This window comes from Primulina eburnea, chromosome 13 (genome assembly GCF_022965805.1).
Source record: "Primulina eburnea isolate SZY01 chromosome 13, ASM2296580v1, whole genome shotgun sequence".
Classification (NCBI taxonomy): Eukaryota; Viridiplantae; Streptophyta; class Magnoliopsida; order Lamiales; family Gesneriaceae; genus Primulina; species Primulina eburnea.
In genome coordinates this window covers 32,072,959-32,098,555 of record NC_133113.1, presented here as the reverse complement: position 1 = coordinate 32,098,555, position 25,597 = coordinate 32,072,959, and the positions used below count along the sequence as shown (strand labels likewise).

General features: G+C 34.8%; 3 protein-coding genes across 6 annotated transcripts; 1 reads left to right on the top strand and 2 right to left on the bottom strand.

Annotated features, from left to right (window-relative positions):
- Nucleotides 1–3,563: 3,563 nt before the first annotated feature.
- On the bottom strand, nt 3,564–6,888 carry LOC140809580 (E3 ubiquitin-protein ligase At1g12760-like). Its single transcript, XM_073167258.1, has 5 exons — nt 6,318–6,888; nt 5,264–5,383; nt 5,023–5,155; nt 4,087–4,251; nt 3,564–3,980 (listed from the first exon to the last, which is right to left on the bottom strand). The coding sequence occupies exons 1-5, from the start codon at nt 6,872–6,874 to the stop codon at nt 3,804–3,806; spliced, it is 1,152 nt and encodes a 383-aa protein (XP_073023359.1). The 5' UTR covers nt 6,875–6,888; the 3' UTR covers nt 3,564–3,803.
- A 3,016-nt stretch (nt 6,889–9,904) lies between these two features.
- Nucleotides 9,905–15,834, bottom strand: LOC140809008 (homeobox-leucine zipper protein ANTHOCYANINLESS 2-like). Of its 2 annotated transcripts, none has more exons than XM_073166452.1 (9): nt 14,824–15,834; nt 14,506–14,723; nt 14,310–14,427; nt 13,508–14,200; nt 13,223–13,324; nt 12,923–13,126; nt 11,660–11,834; nt 10,932–11,296; nt 9,905–10,605 (listed from the first exon to the last, which is right to left on the bottom strand). In XM_073166452.1, exons 1-9 carry the CDS (start codon nt 15,040–15,042, stop codon nt 10,279–10,281), a joined length of 2,421 nt encoding a protein of 806 aa, XP_073022553.1. In that variant the 5' UTR covers nt 15,043–15,834; the 3' UTR covers nt 9,905–10,278. The 2 variants fall into 2 exon arrangements, with proteins under 2 accessions (XP_073022553.1, XP_073022552.1); XM_073166451.1 differs by having other exon boundaries at nt 10,932–11,299; nt 14,824–15,832.
- Nucleotides 15,835–21,868: 6,034 nt separating this feature from the next.
- Nucleotides 21,869–25,229, top strand: LOC140809668 (glutamate receptor 2.9-like). 3 transcript variants are annotated; one of them, XM_073167367.1, is made up of 6 exons: nt 21,869–22,255; nt 22,450–23,780; nt 23,884–24,184; nt 24,269–24,669; nt 24,757–24,856; nt 24,947–25,229. In XM_073167367.1, the coding sequence occupies exons 1-6, from the start codon at nt 21,994–21,996 to the stop codon at nt 25,006–25,008; spliced, it is 2,457 nt and encodes an 818-aa protein (XP_073023468.1). In that variant the 5' UTR covers nt 21,869–21,993; the 3' UTR covers nt 25,009–25,229. The 3 variants fall into 3 exon arrangements, with proteins under 3 accessions (XP_073023468.1, XP_073023467.1, XP_073023465.1); XM_073167366.1 differs by having other exon boundaries at nt 23,884–24,142; nt 24,757–25,229; XM_073167364.1 differs by having other exon boundaries at nt 24,757–25,229.
- The last annotated feature ends 368 nt before the right edge of the window (nt 25,230–25,597 follow it).

Sequence of the window (25,597 nt, the reverse complement as noted above, 5' to 3'; positions counted from 1 at the left end):
TTTTATGAGACAGTTTTATGTATATGAGTTGAGTCATCTTGTTGATATTTATAATAATAAATATTATTTTTGACATAAAAATTAATATTTTTTTTATAAATAACTTACAAAATTTATCTAACAAAATTCACACGTAACACGCAAATTTATGCGATAAAACGTGTCCACGTGGTTGCATGCCATTAACCTACGGGGAACAACAACGTGATTATCCATGCTGCCACGGTCAAGTACGCTAATAGAAGAGTGGCCGTGGGTTAAAATATAGTATTACCATGTAATCACAAAATTATTATTTTATTTTTATATTTTAAAGATAAAAAAATGAAAACATCATAAAATTTTGTTTTGGCAGAAAGCATCATCAGTTTTAAAAACAAATAAATATTATCCTACTTAAATAATTGTTTGATCAAAAATTAAAATTCTTGATTTTAATATAATATGTAATGAAAAAATATTTAACATAAAAAAATGTGCATGAAAAATCTAACTTATAAAAAGCCAACTTAATTCTTTATTTTTTTAAACGAAATATGTTAATCTCATATATTTGTAAGTTTATGAAATTTTATAATAAATTTTTGTGTTAAAAATGATATTATAAGTTGAATTTGGAGAAGATTTGACCGAATATTGCGGCTTGATTTGGACAAGACCGAGATAGTATTGTAAATTAATGAATATAAATCATATTTTAGTTATATTTTTTATTATTAAAAAACATAAAAATTGATAATTTTTTCTACGTGTCATGACAGCAAATTAATTCCTCAAATTTAATAGTATTTAAAGTAAAGATGAACTGCCATGAGCTCTGTCAGGGGTTTACTCAATCGACCAAATCTTTACAAATATATAGCATATCTTATCGCTTGGCCCTAACATTTAATAAACCATGTGCATAGCTAATATAAAATGATGAATGAAGATAGATTTATGTCTAACAATTTCATTTTTTATTATTAAATTTCAAAGAGGAAATTTATTAAAATAAACAAGAAATTGTTTTAGATAAGTTGAAAGTTGTTGTTTCTTGCTAATGGAATCGTTTTTCTTCCCCTCAAAAAAAGAATAAATAAAATAAAATGTTTACAAAACACATAGATCGGGAAAATCGTCTTGTGGACGTGATCTTTATCTCGGTCCCTACCGATCCAATAAAAGTAATACTGTATAAAAATAATATTTTTCATGATGACCAATAAATATTGTCTCACAAAATACTTATAATGAGGGAACATAATGTGATACTGTGGACGAACAGTAGATAATATCTATCATTGTTTTCTGATATTTCTATTTTAGTTCCATGTACATTTATATGTCTATACATTAAAGACACGCAATCTATTTATCAGATAAATTAAAGCTTAGCAGTCAAAATTTTAATCGATCATTTTAATTTTGAACTTAATTTAATAGAATTATTTATATATAAGTTCATATAAATAAAATTGATCCACGTTTTGGACGAGGACACAAAATATATTGTTGAACACTAGTGTCAACTTATAGCTAGCTGTTAATTGTCGTCTTAGAAATTTTCTCCAACAAAAATCCCGATAAAAGAACTATAGAGGCAGGACTTGTTGAAGACCAGAACCCCTCCTTTCACTCATTGAAACGTGCGAAAACTATTTTCTTCTCTTAATTGAAAATATTCTTCTTTTAAAATAAATTAAGTAGAGTCGTTATTTTACAATTACTTTCAATAAAAACTAAATGGGTGCGTTTTAAAATTCTCATAACTATTATTATTCATATATTTATATTTATATTTCATTATATTTACAAAAAAAATATTATATCCTTAAAATAAATGCATAGTATCTAAAAATATATACACAAGAAATTATGATATGATCTGACAGCTGCAGGAAAAATATCTTATTTTAAAATTTTGAACTAAAGAGTAAACACTCTTGATATTTTCAAATTTAGGCCATCTCCAACCCATAAAATCTATTTTGGTGCAGTTTCTGCACCAAAATAGTGCAGTTTCTGCATCAAATATAACATTCATCTCCAACCCATTTACTTCAAATCTACACTAAAAAGTATATTCCTAGAATATTCTTTTTGTTACTATTTAATATAAATTTAACAATATAATTATAATTAATGTTAATATTAGTATTATAATTATAATATTTTTTTTATCTTGTTTGTCATTTTTATATTTTTATTCGCATTGTTATCTTTGTAATTTTCAATTATTTATTATCTTCGAATTTGTATTTGAAATTGCATTTGTATTTCAATTATCTTTTTCATTTTAGTTATGAATTGTATTGTTATATTAATTTTTTGTATTTTATTAAATTATTTTAATTAAAAATCATTAAATCAAATTAGTTTTTAAATATTAATAATTAATATAAATAAATAAATATTTTAAAAATCAACAATTATATTTTTTAATTTTTTTAAGATTAAATATCTAATTATTAAAATAAATATTATACTTTTATTTTATAATATTTACAATTTTTAATATAACATTTACAATTTTTAAAACACAAAATTAAGAATAAATACACATTAAAAAAATTAAAAAAAAAATGACCCCTGCGCCAATTTGGCGCAGGGTCTCTCCTTGCGCCAAATTTGGCGCAGGGAGAGAGGGGCTGCGCTATTTCACCAAAATAGCGCAGCCCCGTTGGAGCTCCAAAAGCTGCGCCACCATTTTGGCGCAGCGTTGGAGTTGCCCTTAGTCCCTAAAAATGTGTTTTTATACTTTGAGAAAACTGAAAACACAACCGAACATATTTTCACTATTTTCTTTCATTCAGTAAAGATATTTTCAAATTTAGTTCCTAAAATGTGTTCTATTTTTTAAAAGAAAAGCTTTTCCACAATCTCGTCTTAGCCTTAATTTTTTATTTAGCAGAATGAACGAATATCTCTTTTGTCATTGTACATGTGCATACCAAAACAACAAAGAGATAGATATACATTATAAAATCTGTAATTTTCCATCGAAATATAAAGGGTCGTGCCTATTAAGAGACAAGAAAGTCACCAACTCAGATACATTTTCACGAGGGGTTCATAATTTTTTTAAAAAAAAACTCTATTATTGAATAGTGTAAATTGACTCAATATAAATACATTATTCAAGAGTTTTTTTCCTCTGCATATCGCAAGACCCGAAGCAAAATCCAAAGCAAATTTGGTAGTCTAACGGGAATTGTCGTTCCTTCCCCAGGATGATCGTCGGTATTCGATTCTGGTTTGCGTCACCAGAATAATGGCGGGAAAGATGACAGCTGCGCCGACGCGAAGGATTGGTCCACCGCATCATCTGCCTGCGGATGAAAATGGTGCGCTCCTGAGCCACCTGCTTTTTTGAACGATTTTTTTATCGACGCTCGATTTATACATAACAAGTCAACTCGCCAAACGCGATTTTAACCTATCCACCCGCGTGCGGCCAACTTCTTATCCCATTCTCATAACTTAGATTTTGACTTTGAACCACGTTACCACTGCCACGTTCATATATCATCGTTCTAACATGTGATCGTTGTCGATAATCCAAAGTTTATATGCATCAGTACCATGTAATTTCCCTTTAACAACACAAAAACAGTAGTAACATTACATACAAATCATACATTTCGGAATATGATAGTAGTTTCAAGTATCAACTCCATTTCTGAAGTGACAGAGAAACAAGAAGTTCCTTAATAATATTATTTTGAAAAAAAAAAACATATATACAAACAAACAGTCATTGCCTCCTCAAAGCTGGATAAAACACTCGAGCATCCTGGATGATTGGTTAATTCTTTTATCGATCATACTTCTTCACTGCCGCTTTGGTTACCGTTTTTCAGTATATTGAACTTGCATAGAGGACAGGTGGCATTCATATACAACCACTTGTCGATGCAGGCTGAGTGAAAATGGTGGCGACAAGGGAGTTCACGCAGTTCAGTACCATCGTCATAGGAACTCAGGCAAATACAGCATTCCTGCAATCCAACAAAAGAGGAATCTCAAAGATTAAGGACACGCAGAAGATTTTGACTGAATCCACAAAATTGTAGACAGAAGTACAGACAGTATAGCCGGACATACCGCATCCTCTAGAGGAAGAACGTGCTCTGAGGGGGAATCAGTTTCACATTCAGTCATTATCCCTCCAAATGATTCTTGTATTTCTCCATTTTGCTTCTCAAAATCACCAATTTTCCTGAATTTGTATTTAGGTAGTCTCTCAATGTCTTCTTTAGTAGCTCCTTCCTGTAGCCATAAAGCAAGAAACAAAAACGTAAAAAAAAAATATCGCTTACTGCAGTGAATGGACAGCTTTGGAAATCGGTTCTTTTCCTAGGTTTACCAGCGCATCTCACCATATCATGGAATCAGCGTTATCGCAAATCAACTTGCAAAATTAGAAACTACGAAAATCAAGTGAAAAACATCGGACAGCACCACATAGTCAAAAAAGATAAAACAGGCAAAATATTTCAAAGTTATAATACGCAGGGAGGCAGATGGTTGAACATTAGTTTTTATCTCTATTCTGATCCGAGTGTGCAGGATAAGTCAACTGTTAACATCATAGGCGTACTTAACCTCTCAACCGTTGACAACATACATTCCCACCCCCCCCCCCCCCTTATTTTTCGTTTTTGTAATCATTATTTGGAATCATACAATGGTCAACCTAGAGTAACTACTAGCAACTACAAAAAATTTGTAGGATATCAACAACGCTGTGGTTTTATCATAAAAAAGTTATCATTACTCTTTCTATACAAAATGTATGCTAGTAACAACAGAATTGCCAAGCAGATAAAGGCAGATCATTGTTATGTCCCCGCCTAGGGAAATGACAAGTAGAAAATATACATCCCAAGTTAGTCAAAAGACTCGTGGTAATCACTTTATTATCCGTTAAAGCAACCAACCAAATAAAACATAGTCTAATAGTAAAAACAGGAAGGATACAACTCGAAGTACCAACTGAAACAAGAAGTTAGCTGTATAAATTATTCGACTGTCAGTTACCTGATCTGCTACTGCATATAAGATTGCTATAATACAGGGTAGACAGCAGCAAACAGCAATTCCAATGACACATGCCACAGCAACACAAATAACAACGAAGAACACATCAAAGGCCAAAAATGTAATACAAAGCCTGCAACAGAAATCAATAATCGGCCATACTCATGTAGTTATATTGAAACAAAAATGTATTTGAAAGGTTGCTAACAGTATCAATCCATCTAGATTTACTAGCACGAACCAGTAAAGCTGAGGCGATTCAGCAGTCAAGCTTTGCCCACCAGCAGAAACCCAATAGAACCCAATTATCCACCAAATGAATGAAAACATGGTATTTGCAGACTCCAGATGTTTAGCCACACTGCGAAAAGAAACATCAAGAGATCATATTAACCAAATTTCTCAAGGCCGGACATTAAACATGACTTTCAATCTAATGCTTGCTGGTGTTTAATATTTAATTGGAAAATTAAACTAAACCTCCGTCAAGAAAGGAAAAAGACAAATGAATAAAAAGGAAATCAATATAACGTGCTGATAATATAAGCCTGTGCAGGTCTGGTGCTGTTTGAATAAAATCAAGACCATTCAATTCAAAAGCGGAAAAGATTGGAAAAGAGAAAATAAGGGGGACACTTGAGGGGGAAATATGCATTCTCTAGAGTCGTATCACTTTACATAAGCAACCCCACATAAGAATTCAGAACAATGAAAATAAGAAATGTTTAGGAAAATTTATTCAGCTAATGGCTTTCGATGAGTGGAAAAGGCAAAGGTTATTCTTGAAATTTAACAAGAACTAGATCACCGAACCATTGGAAAGTGATTACCACATTATTAAAAGGGTTGAAAAACATATCAGACTGCAGCAAAAGTTCTCCATTTGCGTCAACAAATGAGATAAATTCAAATCACCTAATTTCCTATTCCAATCAATTTATGCAAAAGCTTCATCGTTACTATTCAGTCAAGTAAAAAATCCTCAGCAAAATCCACCTAACATTAGCTGCAGCATACAACAATTTATCTCCTCCCAAACCATTTTAAGTCTCTTGCAGAACTATATTCAGTTAGATCAAGTCTATAATCACTTTCCCATGTGTGGCATATACAATTCCACAGCTCAAAACTACACGTTAGAACTAGTCCTAGATATTTATACAGACGTGACATGTGAAATATTACTAACTACATATACTACATTGATATGTTTCTCAATTTAAATTGAAAGACCTAATAAAATTTCAACAAAAAAATAACACACAAACCACAAAAGCCCCCCGAGAACCGAGTACCTAGTGTCATCATCACTTTGCCGGCGATCAGTATCGTAATCACCAGACTCCGCATCATCACTTCCGGAGCTCGAATTCGAGAAATTACGAGTATACCTAAATTGCCCCCTATCACTCCCCTCCGAATTCCGCTGCGAATACCTCTTCTTATACTCCGTCCAGACGCACACCATGTGCAGAATGCACTGCAGAGCATAGCCGACAACCCACAGCCTCAGTGGCATGGACGGCATCTCATAGCGTGTCATAATCAGCACCGAAATCGAGACAATCACGAAAGCGAGGTTCCAAATAAGGTCCAATATCACTATCGGCTTAGAGTAAGCCCAATCACTCTGCCGTTCTTCAATTTGCTCGGCAGCAGCTTCACGCACACGAACGGACGGCTCACGCATGACGCTGCTGCGGCTGCTGGCCCTCCGGAGGAAGCGAGCAGCGCCGCGGAGGCTTGGAGGACGGCGGAGGAAGCGGGGGCGAGGGCGGAAGGTCTGGTCATCGAGCAACGGCGTGGAATCCACAGCCGCCGGAGGCGATGAAGTGTTGCTATCAGACGACATCGTTCTATGGCCGATTTTGCGTTTCTGAAAGTTTCTGTATACTAAATTTTTTAGTACCGTGTCTCGTGCTTCGTGTTTATTGGGGAATGTTTGATCGGACGGTGGGAGTTGAAGATCAAGTTTGTGTCACAGAAAAATCTCAGATAGAATGCGTATTTGTACAAAATATCGTATACATTATAATATATGATTTGCATAAAATTATTTTGAGAACTAAAGGATATATATATATATATATATATATATATATTATCGCCTAAGTACTTGTATAAAATTAATTATTAATACTTTATTTGTCTCATCAATTACATAATTCACACTATTTTTTCTCATAAAATAATATTAGGATGAAATGTGTTTTGCTTTCTTATATATTAGTGAAAATAGATGCTTGGAACAAGAATATTTGGGCACCGATTTGATTTACAAAGAATTTTATGTCTGAATTAAAAAGTTCCTTGTTTTGAAAAATTACTCTCTTCATGTCGTCTGTAATTAATAAAATATATTACTAATATATTTTTATTTAATGTGTATAATTATATTCGATTTGTTTTGTCAATATCACTAAAGAATGATGTGTTATGAAATTTGTTTGGAAAATAAAGGAACATGATTTCAAACTAGCAGGGAGTTGATTGACCGCCTAATTTTATAGTAGAGTTTTATGAGACGGTTTCATTGTTTTATATATGTAAGACGGATTGATCTTGTTCATAATTACATTGAAAAATATTATATTTAATATAAATAATATATTTTCATAAATTAAATCGAATCGGATATTTATCTCAGAAAATTAAATTGTACGTATGTATGCCATAGCTCCAACCAATACTTTTAGTTGGTTGGGCATGAGATTGGGCTTCTATTTGGGCTTGGAGTTTGATTGAACCCTAATTCCTAGTTAAACTCCCGCATAACTTACAAATCAAGTCCAAGAAGCATATGGAAAGCAGTTGATAAAGCACATCAAAATTACTATTATTAATTAATTTATTATTATTATTATTATTATTATTATTATTATTATTTAAAAAAAGAGAACTGAAGTAGACCCTCAGGGATTTGACTAATAAAACAATTACTTTTTTTAAAACTAGTTTGATAATTATAATTATTGTTCTGTATTATTTACAATGGGTATGATATGTGTGTTATTGATTATTTAATATATTATTTATATGTGTATAAGTTTATCTTATGAAGTAAAACTGATATAAATTAATTATAGTCTCTAAAAGATTCGAGTCCACCGAATGTAGAAGCCTCCCGATCCCTTTGTAAGATGCTACTATATGCAGTTTCTACTTGATTCATTAATTATTTATTGAGAAAATGTTGTAAAATAATTTCGGCCACCGACTTAATTTAAAAAAATGATCTCGTCAATAATTAATTATTTGACATACACGAGGAAGTCCATTTTCCTTAATTAAGTCAAATTGAACAATATTAAAAGATTCGATGAATACATGCATTAACTTCACGAATCAAATTAAGTAATTTCTTGTTTTATGATCTATCTAAAACTACACATGAAGTAATTACATCTCCATATTTTGATACAATATATTGGATTGATATTCAGTTCGTTCTATAGTTGATAGGAGTGAGTCTCATTTGAGACCGTCTCACGGATACTAATTTGTGAGACGGGTCACCCTACCCATATTCACAATAAAAAGTAATACTGTAGGTATAAAAAATAATACTTTTTTTGAATGACCCAAATAAGAGATCCGTCTCACAAATTCGACCCGTGAGACCGTCTCACACAAGTTTTTGCCTAGTTGATAATAGTATTATTTCTTCCCGCATGCTAACCGGGAGATCCGGCAACAAAGACTCAAAGATTGCTGTACACATATTTTTTGTCATATATATAATATGAGAAAAAGCTATTCTTACAAATTATATATAAATTTTATATTTAATATTAAATACAAAATTTAGGTTACAGTTAGATTGACTACGGACTTCAAGGGCCGATGGATTTGTCATCGCCTTCATCATTATGATGTTATCAAATTCTACTTCTTTCTTGACAGGGTCACAATCGGGGATGGGACACGTCGCCCTTTTGTTCCCACCAGAAAGACGTTGTTGGACTCAAAATTATTTGGGCCCAATTTCATGTGATGGGTTTGAATTGGCTTCATTCAAAAAGCCCAAATTAATTACATGCAATTTGGTATATAGTTGAGGGTGTGATACAAGAGTAGGTGCATCTTGTGAGACGGTCTCACGAATCTTTGTATGTGAGACATGTCCATCCTACCAGTATTCACAATAAAAAGTAATATTTTTTCATGGATGATCTAAATAAGAGATCAGTTTCATAAAATACGACCAATTAGACCGTCGTACACAAATTTTTGTCGTGATATACAATTAGTGATTATTTTATCATCCACGTGAAACGATATTTTGAAAACAATACAGAGATTTGAAAAAAAATATTCAATTCAAAAGGAAGAAATAGCAATGGTGACTACCCCCACTTGTCAACCAACCAACTGCCGGTCTAGACAGTCTTTCTTGGCTGGTGAAATGCTTAAAACAAAGCAACAATTTGAAGTCCTAATTTCACGTTCGGAAGTTGAAACCATTCTTGGTCGGACTAATTTCGAAGAAAATCGTTGCCATTTTGAATCTGTCAATTTGGACACCGAATCGACATTTAAAGAGGCTACAATTCAAAACCCTTCTTTATAAAGTCTTCGTGAAACTTTTTAAGAAGTCGAATTCAACTCGTTCACAAAGTTGGGCGCTACTTGTCTCACAAAAAGTTTTCACGTTCATATTTACGTGCAACATTCATAAATGAGAAAAAGAGGCATACTTTCTAATGATTGAAGGAGTCGTGTTTTGATATAATTTGGAATTTACTGCAATTGCATCCGAGTCCCTTCGTCGTAGATGAAGACGGCTACTTGTCTCAGATGAATTATTTGGACAGCTGAAAATAAAATGTCGGATAGTGTCCCAAAATGGTATTAAATTGGATAAAAAAATTCATATACCCCATTATATAAAAACAAATAAAATAAAATAAAGTGTTGGATAAAAGTACAAACACAGAAATAATGTAAGCGCATAAAAAAACAGTCGAGACGATTGAAGCCAAACTCAACATAGCTACATCAACCGTCGAAGAAACTGACAACAAAAAACACACAACCACACGCAAATGCTACTCAAAGCCAACTTAAGGGGTACTCTTGAGTCAATACCCGAACCACCGCCTACCACGGCCTACCAAGCAAGAAAGCAAGACGATGGCAGAGCCTGCAGGTGTTCCGACACTTGGTTCGTTCTTGACTCGATCAACCCCCCTAAATCGCGACTGGAGGATATACACATTAAACACCACAACGAATTAACGAAGTTTACATCAGAAATCAAGGCTCGCAGTGAAGGGAAGCCTTGATTTTCTGCACTGTGCACGATATGAGATTATTGACGGTCTCCACGGACTCAAGGGTGAGCTTGGACGAGGGGAGGCTATTCACCAAGATTTGAAATGCCACGGTCAGAAGTGACCCGTTCACTCTACCGGCTACGATGGCGAACCCAGAGGGAAGCAGCGCCACGTAAGCAGGATCTCCACCGTTGAGCACCACGTGCATTGCCGGGTTGTCCACTGGCGCGTACACCACAAGCGACCCCGCTGCGTCTATGCATGTCTCCTGGAGTATCAACATGTTGCTCTGGTCTGCGTTTATTGCCTGAGTGGAAATTACAGAAAACCCCTTCAGTATTACGCAGAGTTTTGTCGCGGGAGTCAACTCAATAGTTGACTTTTTCTTAATTGACGTCGGCTAAGGCGTTGACATTTGTTTGACAAAAAATCTACTTCTCTAATATATTATTTGTAAAGAAACTGAATTTATTAATACGTAGACACAAGGTGTAATAAAATATTTAACAACGTAATTCTTTTGACCGATGATGGTAATATATCCACTAAATTCTGTGTGTTCATATAAAATATAATATTAAAATAAACCACCCAAAGAGTTGTTATTTTTAGAATTAAGTTGGAGGGACTTACACTTGCACGTAGAAGGGAAACGCAGTTGCCATGATCCTGTCCTTTGGCAATGTGCGCCATTTCTTGCATTGGTCCACCATTTGAGAGGATATCCCACTCGCACCTAAACCCTACATTTCTAAGGAAATCGAACAGTCTCTGAGGCGACACCGGCAGCCACACGGAAGTCGAGGCACTAAGCACGATACCAGGTGGCTCACCAGGGTCATCGATGCTCTTCCGAGTCATGACTCGGACATCTTCGCCCACACTGTCAGTACGAAGTTTGTTCCATTTGTGAACTGTGGAAGCGCACACACCAGCGCAGAAGTTGGTGGTCATGCGCTGTGCTAGCTTTAGCATGCTCCTCCTCCCCGCACCACTTACTGCTGCATGTGGAATTAATGTCCCATTCATCATTACAAGAGACAGGTTAGGCCGTTGTACAAGATAATGTTAAAAAACTAAGTACGTTGTTTCCATATTATCTGATAATGTAAAAAATAAATAATCAGTTGACTTTAATAATTTTGGTAATATTAATATAGGCTTTTTATAATTTGGTTTTAAAAATTAAAGTTAAAGAAATGGGATTATCATAAAGATATGATAATTAAAAAGTACTTTGTTTAGATAATTTTCTAAATAAGAACAATCAATTACAGAGTAAAAGTTTAGCTTCTTTCAAATCTGTATTAGACTTTTATATCGCAATAAATATTTGATAGAAATTTATCGTGCCAGCTTACCAACTGGATCCCTAGAGGGGGCGGCGGAAGACATGAGGATGGCGAGACACTCGCATTGGCGTTGCAGGGTGGCGACCCATCGTTGCGAACCAAAGCCCATCCCGGCGCTGATGAAATTCCGATAAAGCTGGTGAACAGCGCTCTCATCATATTCAGCATGCTCCACCCATGTAACCTACACAATAGCAAGCCATTAATCTACTACGCTTAATTTCTTGAAACATAAATAAACTCACTTGGCATGAGTGGCACTATTTTATTTTAACTGTCACAATCCCAAGAAATCACGATATATAATAAGAAATTATCAATAAAAACTTTATATTTTTTTCTTTTTGCTGGATGCAAATGCAACTGTCCCACTTCTACTTGTAACTAATTGGGTCCACCAAAACATATAATAGAAGCCTATATGTAGATAGGGTACACAAAATTATGACAGATTTAGAGGCACGAGGCTGTGAGATCCGGACAAAGGTTTGATTGATTAGAGAAACAAGTACATTATGGAGCTGGAAACAGGTAATAGACAGTTCCATAAATAAATTATAACATTATGAATAATATATATATATATATATATATATATATATAATATATAGGGTGTGGGGGATGATCGAGACAGAATCAGACGTTAGAATAGAAACATCAAATTCTTAAATTACAGCCTTTAATACAAAATCATATGATATTAATGTAACCCAAGAAGCAAAAATAGCAGGAGGCTTAAATTATTTATATTATTTATCGACTATTGTTTATATCAATTGTTGGGGTTTACCACAATTATCCCATGTGGATCTATTTCATTTTAATATAATCTTACGAGAGCCCAGGTCAAAAATAATTATTAAACTAACTAGATTAAACAATAGTCATGCCACAAGGGAAACATCTCATTGTATGTGACTTTAACCTAAACATCGGAGTTAAACATACACACAATTAACATCTGACAAGTCAAGCTATTCGTGAGTAAAAGTCGTTATTTCTTGAATCTCGAATAACAAAGAAGACATGGTCTCTTGAATCAAGAAAATGCACGATTTGTTAATGTGGGAGGTATTCAAAATTTATTGTTCTCAACTAAGTCCCAAAGGTGCAGTTGTTTCAACAAACTTATTTAACACGATATGGTGAGAGATACCAACCTATGTGAGGCTCAATAAATGTCAAGATAACTAAGTATTGAGCTGTGTGCAATAAGTAACAAGCCAACAAAATAAGGCATACATGCATGTATGAGGAGAAATAAATAATTACCTTAGAATAGCCATTGGGCATATCCTGCACCACACATCCAGAGGGAAGTCTCCGGCAGTTCTGCATATGCGAATTTTCTCCGACAGTGTCGATTGAAACATCTACAACCGCCCACACACCCTCGGCGTGTTGCTTGCAGAACCGAAGAAAGTTGACCTCTCGAACCGGAACTAATGGTGACAGAACTTGGATTTCAGCTTGCATCTAATACATGATAATGAAGCAACATATTTCAAGAATCAGTCTTTCAGATGCACAAAGGAAGCATAAAAATGGTGTGCCAACCGGAATGAACGTTACCAGTTGAAGAGCACCGTTCCTTGTTCCGCCCATACCGTTTGATATAACATCCAAAGTCGTGGTCCTGGCGACTATACAAGGAAACATCTCTGCCCATTTGTTCTACCAGATATAAGGAAACCTCAATTACTCACAACAATAGAACAAGGAAGATACTCAAAATCGAGAAACATGAACCATGTATCATAACATCATCGTAAAAAAATGGTTTTCAACTCCAAAAAACTACATCAGTTACTTTCAAGCTAAGTGATGCATTATAAACATTTTAACAATAATGCTCACCGAGTCCATTAACGTCTCAACTAGAGCCAAACTGTTTATGATCACCAAACCGGTCTCCCTCGAGGCCTCAGATACAAAACCAGTCGGTTTCATGCCAATGCAAGGAGTAAAAATTCTTAAATATTCCTCATGATTGAGCACTTCCCTCCCACCTTCCAATGTTCTAACCCAAAGGGGCTCATCTGATTGAGCCATTTTCACCAATTCATCCATAGCAGCCAAAGCAAGCTCCAAGTACATTGATCTCTCCAAAGATCTTTCGATTGGGGCAACATTCATACTAGCTTTAGCTGAAGGCACTGAAGGGAAAGGGTTCGAAATCCCAACACAAAAATCAGGGGAGCCTAATGGTAGCGACGAAGGTACGGCATTTAAGACACCAAAACCATTGTTCCCAACTCCAAGTTCCAAACTAGAATTGGGAATTGGTGGCACCATGGACACAGTCATAGAAGAAATGGGGCGGCCTAAAAACTTTCCGGCAAGCACACATACACGATCCAGTTCATCCTTTAGCCTAGCATTTTCGATTCTGAGGTGTTGCTCCTCCAGGGATATGTCACCAATTATAGCCGGACCGCCACAGTTGGTGCACATTGGGTTTCTCATTGCGTCCCTTATCGACATGTTCTCGGCACGGAGCTTGTCGTTCTCTTGCCTGAGCAGCGAATTGTCATGGCGTTCGAGTTGTGTCTGGTCGAATAAAGAACTCAAATTTCAATCAAATTAAACCCTATTGGAAACAAAGAGACTCCAAAACATACACAGCAAATTAAAGAGGTGAAGAGGCTTTTCCTGATACCTTCATTTGAGTTCTTCTATTCTGAAACCAAAACTTGACTTGTCTAGAATCCAAGCAAAGCCGTTTGCTGAGCTCCATTCTTTGCTTTTCATCAGGGTGAGGACACTCCTTGAAGAGACTGAAGAGACATCCGAAAACAAAAGATTAATAAAAAATACATACAAAAGCAACATCAAAAGCGACAAATAATCGATACCCCTCAAGTTCTTGGATTTGCTGAGGAGTGTGTCGGTGGTATCTTTTCTTCCTCGGCGGTTTGTCCGCGACATCTTGTTCATCTCCGGAGGCTCCCTCCATATTATCACTCCCAGATCTACTCTCGTGCTCTTCATCTCTCATTTTCCTGACATTACCAAATTCAAAAGTTTCCCCCATTCTCGCCACCGCTCCTTGACTAGCTCCGGCACCTGTTTCCTGCCGAAAAAAATAATAGCCCAGGCAAAGAAAACCATTAAAAATATATAAAACCTTCCCCACTAGTATATACAATTACATAAACGAAAAAAGAGTGTACAAGGGCTAGAGAGAGGCCGGAAGAATTGAACACTGGCTTGGCGGCGAGAGAATGAGACAGAAGGCGGGGCTGAGCGATGGCACCAGTGGGCATGCTGTTGATATTGCTTGTTAAAGTGATGGTTTTAATATTGGTGCTGTCGCTATAGGGTATGTCCGCGGCAATTCTTGCACCGCCACCACCACAAGAATTGTTATCAAGAAAATCTCCAAAATTCATGAATTAATACGCGCTTTAATTAAGTCTCCTTTCTTTTTTATTCCCCTCACTCACTCTTTCTAGATTTGGCTCTTGCCTTTTCACCTCCCTATATTCCTTCTGGAGTGGCTCTTCACTTCTCTCACCACAAGATTCAGAAGCAGCATTAAAACTACCGAGAAACTTGGTATATCAGGCGGCAGGACTTCAGTTGTTCCAAACGTAATTAATACAATTTTTATTTTTCAAAATCAAACACCAAAAACACGAGAAATCTGCTTGGACAATAATCACAAGCAGAAGAGGGACAAAAAAGAGATGAAAAATAAAGGAGAGGTAGAGGAGACACAAGGCCTAAATCCAAATGTCTCCAACTCCCTCTCTCATAAAATCAAGCCTTCTGATTTGATATGAACCAACAAAACTGAGAGAAAGAGAGACAAAAAAAGGCAAGCGAAAAAACCTTCTGTTTCGCCGCTTACCCCTTCCTTCTCTATCCCCTCCGTCTTCTCCCCCAACCCAAATCTCTCAAAAATCCAATCTTTTTTCAGAGAAAAACGGGGGGTCCCTTTGCCTCAAGAAAACCCTAGTCTGGAGGACCTTTCTTTATTTTCTATTCCTTCATATATCTGCATGCTTGACTTGCAAAAAGCTAGTTGTCATGTCCTAAAAAAGCAGAAAAACAAAAGAAATAGAGAGAAAAAAACGTGAATGGCTAAAAAGGTTCGTATTATTTCCTCGCTGAGAGAGGAGAGAGGGGGAAAACGCCAATATAAAAAGCAAGAAAACGAAGATAATACCGCTACACTGTGTGGAGTATTCGAAGTCCACATATACATGCGACCAAAAACGCAGAGAAAAAGGCTCAGTTGACTCTCTCGAATACAGACACAGTAGAAATGGACTTTTCTGATTTCTCTCCTTTGAAATTTTCTGGCAGTGGATTTATTTGTTCCCTTTTGAGTACCTCTTTACGCCGTAAAACAGTAAAAGTACGTGAAATTGAACAAGATATTTTATTTTTACAGTTTGTCTAGGCTTCAAAATGTTGTGTAAATTTCGTCCTTCGTCCCCACTCATACGCATTTAGTGCACCTGCTTGGCCCACGGATTTATTACAGAGATAACAACACACACACACACATATTACACACATTTTGAAGCAAAAAAAATAAAAATAAAACCTGTGTGTATAGTTTAATTTTATTAAAAAAAAATAACTGCGATTATATATGCACGTAAATTTGTGGAGCAAAAACATATGGTTTTATTATTAAATTAAAGAATATAAAACAGAATATTGTTTTTCATGACTAATGATTTTTGGAAGTAATTTAGAGTCTACTTGTGAAGTTTTTATTGTTTGTGGAGAATTTATCCCTCGGATAAAATGGTTACAATTGTGAAATAATTTGATTTTTTGGATCCATTTTTAAGGTTGAAAATTGAAATTAGGACTAGTCTGGGTGAGATACACTTGACAAGTGTATAAACATCTGTTTCGCTCTTGGTTTATCGCTACCATCTTTTGAACAAATGTTTTACCTTTTTTTCCCCACCAGCTTTCTTACTCGGTGCAGATATGATTGTAATGTAAACAGTTGATATACTGAGGGAATTACTCCAGGATAGGACTCACTAATCGTTATAAAATCAGTTGTTTTCACAAAATCTATAACTCCGGTAACAAGCATAGTTAATGGACTGAATCAATCCGGAACCGATCCGAATTCTGTCCGATTACGCCTACACAATTCTATCAACAATACCATAATTAATAAATGATCCCATATTAACAAGGTGGGATGTGTGTGTGCGCGCACACTTATTATGTATTTGATTTGAATCCTGATCATAGATACATATATTGTGAATAGTTGACTTCAGTAACGGTTGTAAATTCGGTTATGTAATGATGGTAATATCTCAACGACAGGATCTCACTAACCGTTATAAAACCAATCGATCTCTGCAAGCATATAACTCATGTAAATAAGCATGGTTGACAGATTAAACCAATAAATAATCGATCTGAATTCGGACCAATTATGGTTCCACGATTCTATCTGTAATGAGGGTAATATCCACACGTCAAGATCTCACTAACCGTTATTATATCAGTCGATCTCTGCTAAATCTGTAACTCGTGTAAATAAAAATGGGTAACAGATTGAGCCAATACGAAAACGATCCGAATTCGGTTCAATAATCCTATCAACAATACCATAATTAAATTTATCAGTGGTTCCAAATTAACAAACTAGTATATATATGTAATTATATATTCGAATCGAATCTCGATCATAGATACATGTGTTGTAAATAGTTGACTTCAATTACAGTTTATAAAATCAGATTTACAGTGATGGTAACACCCTCACAACATGATCCCTCTAACATTTATAAATCACTCGATCTCCTCTAAATCTATAATTAACGTAAATAAACATGGTTAACAGATTGAATCAATCTGAAATCGATCCGCATGCCCAATTCAACCTGAAACAATATAATTGGTTATGAGTTGAATCAAATTCTAACACCAATAATAAATTGTATTGAGTTGTTTCAAAATGAATTAGAACTACTTTAATCTAGTATCGAAATTGGTTCGAGATCGATCTCACGTAGTTAAGAAATATATAATTAGATTGCATGTACACTACACACATATATAATTAGAGTGAGTCTCATACGAGACAGTTTCACGGATCATAAAAAAAGAGGATGTGGATGGATACAATTAGCCCGACTGATATAATTAATGTTTGATATATTGGTAGCTCTTGTTACTAAAGTATATCATTTATATCTTTTTAATATACAAATACAAATTACTTTTTGTCTTTGGGTATACTAATATGAACGTGCTGATGAAAATGAAACCACCCCGAATAAGAACCGAAGAAAACGGCGGTATCTACGAATAGGTCGTAATTGGGCTGCGCATTATGTTTACTGGGACTAACATTTTACCCAACCTAAGGTGAGCTAACACTGCACGTTAGGCTTAGACTAATTCCATTTTTTGTTAGTTAATTAACTATTAATTTACTAGAAATCACATGCTAAATAGCATACACTTTGTTTTCATTTTATTTATTTATTTTCGGTGCACATATATATTTGATTTGCGATATATGATATTATTTTAGTCTATAATAATTACTAAAACAGACTTAAAATATCACTACATAAAATAGTTAAATAAAATGAATAATTGCATAAAGATGTTTATTTTTATTATTTTAAATTGCATAAATATATTGTTTGAAAATAAATGGAAATATCTATGCTATATTCTATTAAAACTATTTTTATGCAATCAAAGCATATAATCAATCATATCGCATATAAAAATTTTGTGTTGAACAACCAATATATAGAATTAAACTATTTTTCTAGAAAGAATTGAATTAAAATTAAATCAAACTTCATTAAAGTAATGTTAAGCAGCATGCGATTAGTAGAGACGTAGATATGGGTTGAGTCCGTTGGGTTAGTCAGTGATGCCAAATAATTTAAGCGAGTTGTGTTGAAATTTTACAAACTTATTTAAAGACGAGCCTAAACAGGTCGGCCCACGCGGTTAGCCAGTTGATCCAAGAGCTGAGAAGAAAAAAATATGTTTTTGTTGTAAAAGTTGTGAATTCATTGTACTAATTACTTTGGCTAACAAGTAGAATTATAAAATCAAGAACTACATTTATTAAGATTTTCATAGAAAATATTATTTATGAAATGATCAGATTCAATGAATTATACAGTTTTTTTATTGTTTAGATGGGTTGGCTCGCATGCTGACCGCTTAACCCGCAACCCACGTTGGGTTGAGTTGGGCTGATGATTTCTCGACCTGTTGAGAGGGCTTGCCTGGCCGGCTTGCCCAAAATATTGATATCCAGTTTTTTTTTTTTTTTTATTACAGCTACAAATATTAATATCCAATTAAACCTATCGATTTAATACATTTTTATCGGTTATATATTTAATACGTACAAGCTAAATGCATGATTTGTATTGTTCGTTTAAAATTATTTGACTCGATATTTTAAATTATTTTTCAGCTTTAATTTCTTGCTCCAGTAGTACACTCCATATTAATTACTCGATCAAATTCAAATGATTGAAAACTTCCAGATTTAAGATCCTATAAATTAAAACTTATTAATGTCCCATAAATAATCCAAAATTAATTAAGATTCCATATATGTAAAATATTAAAAATAATATATCCAGTAACTTTGCGATTAATGAATTCTAATTTATTAAATACAGATTATCGACAACTCTCTCATCGATCATTATATATGACCTAATGCAATAGCTTGATTTATAAAAAAAAAAGTAATGTTCTAATATTGTTTTCTAAATAGCATTTCGTAATTTATTTAACCTACAAATAAAAAATATGAAATATTATTAAAAATAAATCTAAAAAGTGTTTGCAAATTGTATATTTAAAACGCGATTGCTCGACAATATATAAATTTTTTTTAGAGATGTATTTCTTTGGCATAAGAAATTGTATTTTTGGTATTTTACGTTTGTTTTTTCTGCGATTTTAATAATCTGTATTGTCAAATTTCATTTTTAGCCTTATATCTTATTATTATTATTTTTGGCTAGTATTGATACAACAAAACACACATCAGGAGCGTATTTATATCATATAAACACCTCGTCAGAAAAGAACTAATTTTTTTTAAAAAAAACAAAGACAATGGACTAAGGCTGAACTTGACAACGTAAAAAATCAAAGTCACAAATAGAAAAACGTAGATGACAAAAATGCAATTTTCTCACTTTTGGCATTCTTAAAATTTTAATGCGTACAAGTTGAAAACTTATGACTTGTTCAATTGATGTCTAAGTTAATTGCGCACTACTTTGAACCGTTGATTATTTATCTAAATTTTGGTCTAAATTCAATCAATTTACATGACATTATCGATCAATGAATTATTGTTGAACTCCCAGTTAATATAATGATTATTTGTCTGCTTTTTTTTTTTTGTTTAGTTGCAATCTAATATATTATGAGCGTTGAAAATTCATTTTTTTTAATATAAAAACATATTTACATATTAAAATTTTAAAAATTCCTCATTTGAGTAACACTCATTCTTACAATTTTGATATTTTTGGGGTGCCCGAGTTTCTTCAACTAATACCCTAGGGGTGTGTTTGGTTGAGTGGATTAACTAAGGATAGATTAATAGTCAAATATTTATTGTTAAAATTTTAAGATGTTTTAATAATTATTTTGACCCGTTTTAAGATCTTATTAATCAAATAGTTATCCATAAAATTGGATCTTACACCGGATCAAAATGATTATTAAAACAACTTAAAATTTTAACGATAAATATTTGACTATTAATCTATCCTTATTTAATCCACTCAACCAAACACACCCCTAGTGGTTGCTGTCAACCCAATTTCCCCGGAAGTTTCATGTATTGATTTAAAAGTGCTTCAGAGTAAACCCTAATCAATAATCCTGTATGCATTGACTAGATGATAGTTTTATATGGGGAATTTTTTTTTCTTCTATATTATCTTGTTCAATTTTGTGTTTTTTGTTTATTAGGTTTTCAAAGTTTGTTTTTTGGTACATTATCTTTTAATTTTCAACTATTTTGGTCTAATTGTTTATGTGACACTGTAAAATAGACGAAAGTACTTAAAAGGATTTCAAATTGTTAGTGTAATTTTCAAATGTATCGATTACAAACGTTTCGATGGAAAATATTTGATTCAGAATAAATGATTTGATTTGAGTACGTAACTGATTTGGAGAAGAGATTTTAAGTTAAAAGAGACTGTTGGATAAAAAGAAATCCTTCACAACTACTACTAAAATGAAAATTGATGGATTTGAAACTCTCTCGACCAATTAAATTTAGGCAAACAGCCATGTAACCTTCAACAAATCGATGTTTTTTTTTTAATAAATAATTTGAAATGGTGACTAACGATCAAAATGCTAATTAATGCATGAATCATGTGGCAAGACATATGTTTTAGCCGCTCATAATTATTTATGAATATATATCAAGAGAACTATGTGATTTGGATCATCTACTGTGTTGAAAACACAACACCAAGTGCTGTGCACTTTTTACATGAGATGATCACATGATCATCTCGTTTAATCTGACAACTTTTTAAATTTATCTCATATTGTGTTTTCTACACAGTAGAGGATTCAAATCCGAATTATATGTGTATACATATAAAATACGCCGAAACACGCCATAAACGATCGAGAATCATCCTTATTTGAGATCCAAAAATCCAATAAACTGAACTTGGTTTTACGTTAGAACCATATAATTTAGCTCCATTTGCGATTTAAAGAACATGGTTCAAATCCTAATTCGACAGCGAACGGATCGGATTGAACCATACGGAATTGAGATCACAAATAACGTACGAATGACTCGAGTTTTTACACTAAATGACGTTGTTTTAACTCCATTCCTATGGATGTATCATGCATGCTGACTTTAATAGATATTTTAAATTTGGTTGGACTTAATTATAAACGGCATAAAACAATAAAAATTAATTATTTATAATCGGTTTCGTCTTTGATTTATCTTATTGTATTATAGAAAATTGACTAAATTTTTTATTGAGATTTGAGAAGAAAAAGAGGAGCAGTCGTAGTTCAATTTTGGGTTAAAAAGATAAATAATTCAATAATTTAAAAACCCAAATCTCCCCCAGATAGAAACTATGTATATTCTATTTGTAGTACAGTACACCTTGGCTTATAAATTCCTCGTGAAACTTTACTCCTTCTGTGCTATAATAAACTCTTACTAATCTGCATCTTAACAACCTACTAAATTAATGTATCAACTTCTATCGTATTCGGTTCCTGATTATGAGTAGCAATCTTTGTGGGATTTCTTGCGGCCTCGTAGAATATACATAGTCGTGCGTTTTCGAAATTTTGTATGAATGGGTTCGTTGTTGCTTCCATTAATGTTTGTTATTCTTGTCATGCTACCTCTTCGTGCTGCACGAAGTTCCAGTAACAGCGTCGCAGTTGATTTTCAAATCGGTGTTATTCTCGATTCTAATTCTCCCGTGGGGCGTATAGGTAGGAGCTGCCTATCCATGGCTTTTACAGACTTTTATTCGGTTCATAAAGACTATAAAACTAGGCTGGTTCTCCATGTCAGAGATTCAAATGAAAGTGTCGTTGGTGCAGCTGCTGCTGGTAAGTTCTTAGAGCCAACCTGATTTTTTTGAGTCATCATTTTAGAATACATCTCGAATATGTTGTACTAGTAATGACTGGTGTGGCTTGTTTTCTCGGATCTCAACTCAACGATCATATATATGGTGACAAACAATTTCGCGCATTTAGAACAAATCTAAGTATCTAATTTTTATGCGATATTCCCTTCTCAGCTCTCGATCTTCTGCAACATGTTAGTGTGGATGCCATTATTGGTCCTCAAAAATCGGCACAGGTCAACTTTGTGATGAATCTTGGAGAAAGAGCTCATGTACCCATCATTTCTTTTTCTGCAACGAGCCCTTCTCTTGTTCCGCGAGCTCCTTTTTTGGTTCAGACATCACAAAGCGATGCTTATCAAGTCCAGGCTATTGCTTCGATCATTGAGGCCTTCAAATGGAACCAAGTTGTCGTTATTAATGAAGACACGGATTATGGTAATGACATTGTCACTCATCTGTCCAATGCTTTAAACGATGTCAATGCTCGAATTTTCTATCGAAGCGTGGTTCCAGAATCAGCGTCCGATGATTTCATAAGCGAAGAACTGCACAAAATGATGGGTATGCATACTCGAGTGTTCGTGGTGCACGCGTCTCAGCCACTTGGAATAAGGCTGTTTCTAAAGTTAAGAGAATTAGGAATGATCAGTCCTGGATATGCTTGGATTATCACAAGTGGGCTAACGGAATTATTTCATATGACGGATTTCGAAGTTATTGATTCCATGCAAGGGTTTCTTGGGGTTAAACCTTTAGTTCCCAACTCTAAAGACCTGCGATCTTTTACTGATAGATGGATCAGGGCGTTTCGAGAAAATTCGGATTTGAAAGTAACTGAGACAAGTATATTTGGTCTTTGGGCATATGATACTTTGTGGGCTCTTGCTATGGCAGCGGAAAGCGTTGGAAGCACTAAACAAAATCTGGTCAAGAACAAAAAGCATGAAAATGCTGCTCATCCTTTTGCTTTCGAAAGTTCCAATACGGGGCCTAAACTTCTCGAAGCATTGTTAGAAACAAGGTTTACTGGTCTTGCTGGAGAGTTTAAGCTCTTACAGTCACAGTTGGAACCGACACCGTATCAGATAGTTAATTTTGATGGAAATCATGAGAGACAGGTGGCCACCTGGCAACCATATGTTGAAAATCATAAGAAAGGAAACTTGAATAAAACCAATTCTAACTTTACTTCAAAGGTAAAGTTCAGGAATATCACATGGCCAGGGAATTTAACGGTTGCTCCGAAGGGATGGCAAATCCCGGTAAGTGGTAAACACCTGCGAGTCGGGGTTCCACAAAAACCAGGTTTTAACGAATTCTTGAGAGTGGAAATCGATCCTACAACTAAAGCAGTGCAAGTTAGCGGATACCATAAACAGGTGTTTGAATCTGTTATTGCTGCATATGCTGTAATTCCCCGATATGTCCCCTATCCATTCTTGAATGCAGATAATTCAACAGCCGGGAATTATGACGATCTCGTGTATCAAGTATATTTACAGGTGATTTTTGACCTAAACTCTGAGTTTTCTACTAAGAATTGTAATTATTTTACTCAAGGTTTCTTTTCTTCTTTGTTTTTTTCCTTTTTTCCGGGGTTGATAGGAAAAATTCGACGCTGCTTTGGGGGATATTACAATTACTTATAACCGATCATTATATGCAGCATTCACCATGCCATATGCAGAAGGAGGAGTGAATTGTGTAGTCCCGATTATGTACGAAGATCAGAATAACGAGTTTACCATTTTTAAGCTTCTGAGTAAACAATTGTGGATAACCGCTGCTGTCTTTTATCTTTCTAATGCTCTGGCCATTTGGATCCTTGGAAGCAGGATTGTCTCTGACGCCAGGGAACCACCTGGTCAGCATCCTGGCATGATTTGCTACTTCCCATTTTTTCCTGGTGAAATATTTCCCTCTTTTTTAACATTGTACTCGGTCTAATTTCTCAATTCTTTCACGTGATGATGTTTTATTGCGAATGTAGGACAAGGACTCGATGCCAATTTACTTTGTCTGATTTTGGTGGCATGGTCTTCCTTATCGAGCCTGCTGAGTTCGACTTTTACCGCCAGCTTATCATCAACACTCGTCACACAGGGGCTTCGACCTACTGTGCCAGATGTGAATCAACTTATAGCGAAGGGATACCCTGTTGGCTGCCAAGAAGGGTCGTTTGTGTTTGGTTTGTTGAAAAATTTAGGATTCCACGAATCAAATATAAGGAATTATAGTTCTATAGATGACGTTAATTTATCATTGGGAAGTAAAAATCGAAGCATATCAGCATATTGTGATGTTGTTCCCCACATTAGGTTCTTGTTGTTGAAATACTGTGGCAGATACATTACCATTGAGCCAACTTATCGAACCGAAGGCTTCGGTTTTGTAAGCATCTAGCTGTGGCTCAAGAAGATTCGTTTACAATTTGCATCAACATATTGTTCACATCTTGTTTTTGTTTGTCATGGGCAGGCGTTTCCCATTGGTTCCCCCTTGGTTCCTGATGTCTCGCGTGCCATAATTCAGTTGACAGAAAATGGGATCATTCGGGATATCGAGAAAAACTTGACTGGTAATGCAAGATGTTCTGATCCAGATACTAGCCCCGGCGCCCCAACTACAATCACAGCGAAAACCTTTGCGGTGCCTTTTGTTTTCTCAGGTTTTGTTACATTGGCATGCCTGCTAGTTTCAGAACTCGTGGATATACATTCTACAACATAAGAAGGGAGTTTGCTTCAGAAAATGTCGGGTTTTAAGGCTAATGTCAACTCAAGAAATCATGCATTTCGCAGTGCTCTGAAGCGAAGCAACTCTAAACTTGTTCCAATACTGCAAAATCAAGAGGTTGCACTCCAAGTGGTTAGAGAAGATGGATCCATAATCTTCACCAATTTCTTGTATCACTCAAAAGAAAGTTTCCTTTTCGCTAGTGCACAAAGAAAGTGAAGTGATGCGATCCAGGCGAAATAGATGAGCAGGGTCGGGTGCTCCACCGGATCGAATCAAGTATTTGTAGTGTTGTTTAGGAAAATGAACAAGGTATATGGCTTCAATCTTGACCTGCTATTTATAGGGGAGGAATGAGTAGTTTTCTCGATTTCCGTGACATCTACTAAGTCGGTTTACCTTCCTAGCTTCTGATGACTTCTCGGACACTCCAAGCCCAAGTTGCTCTGGCAGATTAGATGGCATGTAATGATTATACTCAAGTGTGGCTCACTTGTCGAGGTAACGCTATTTTCGAGGTTGCCAAAGTGGATATGCAACTGGGAAACACTACCCGGTCAGGGGAGAAGCACCCGACCAACTC

Bases quoted from the DNA above. Each gene is read 5' to 3' on its own strand.
- LOC140809580 (XM_073167258.1), bottom strand. From the start codon at position 6,874: ATGTCGTCTGATAGCAACACTTCATCGCCTCCGGCGGCTGTGGATTCC. The intron at 5,156-5,263 runs GTTCGTGCTAGT...TTTCTGTTGCAG, and splicing joins GAATCGCCTCAGCTTTACTG to GCTTTGTATTACATTTTTGG. The intron at 3,981-4,086 runs GTATGTCCGGCT...GTTGGATTGCAG, and splicing joins TTCTTCCTCTAGAGGATGCG to GAATGCTGTATTTGCCTGAG.
- LOC140809008 (XM_073166451.1), bottom strand. From the start codon at position 15,042: ATGAATTTTGGAGATTTTCTTGATAACAATTCTTGTGGTGGTGGCGGT. The intron at 14,428-14,505 runs GTATCGATTATT...ATGTCTCTTCAG, and splicing joins CAAATCCAAGAACTTGAGGG to TCTCTTCAAGGAGTGTCCTC. The intron at 11,300-11,659 runs GTAAGCTGGCAC...TTCCACATGCAG, and splicing joins CCCCTCTAGGGATCCAGTTG to CAGTAAGTGGTGCGGGGAGG.
- LOC140809668 (XM_073167364.1), top strand. From the start codon at position 21,994: ATGGGTTCGTTGTTGCTTCCATTAATGTTTGTTATTCTTGTCATGCTA. The intron at 22,256-22,449 runs GTAAGTTCTTAG...TTCCCTTCTCAG, and splicing joins CGTTGGTGCAGCTGCTGCTG to CTCTCGATCTTCTGCAACAT. The intron at 23,781-23,883 runs GTGATTTTTGAC...CGGGGTTGATAG, and splicing joins TGTATCAAGTATATTTACAG to GAAAAATTCGACGCTGCTTT.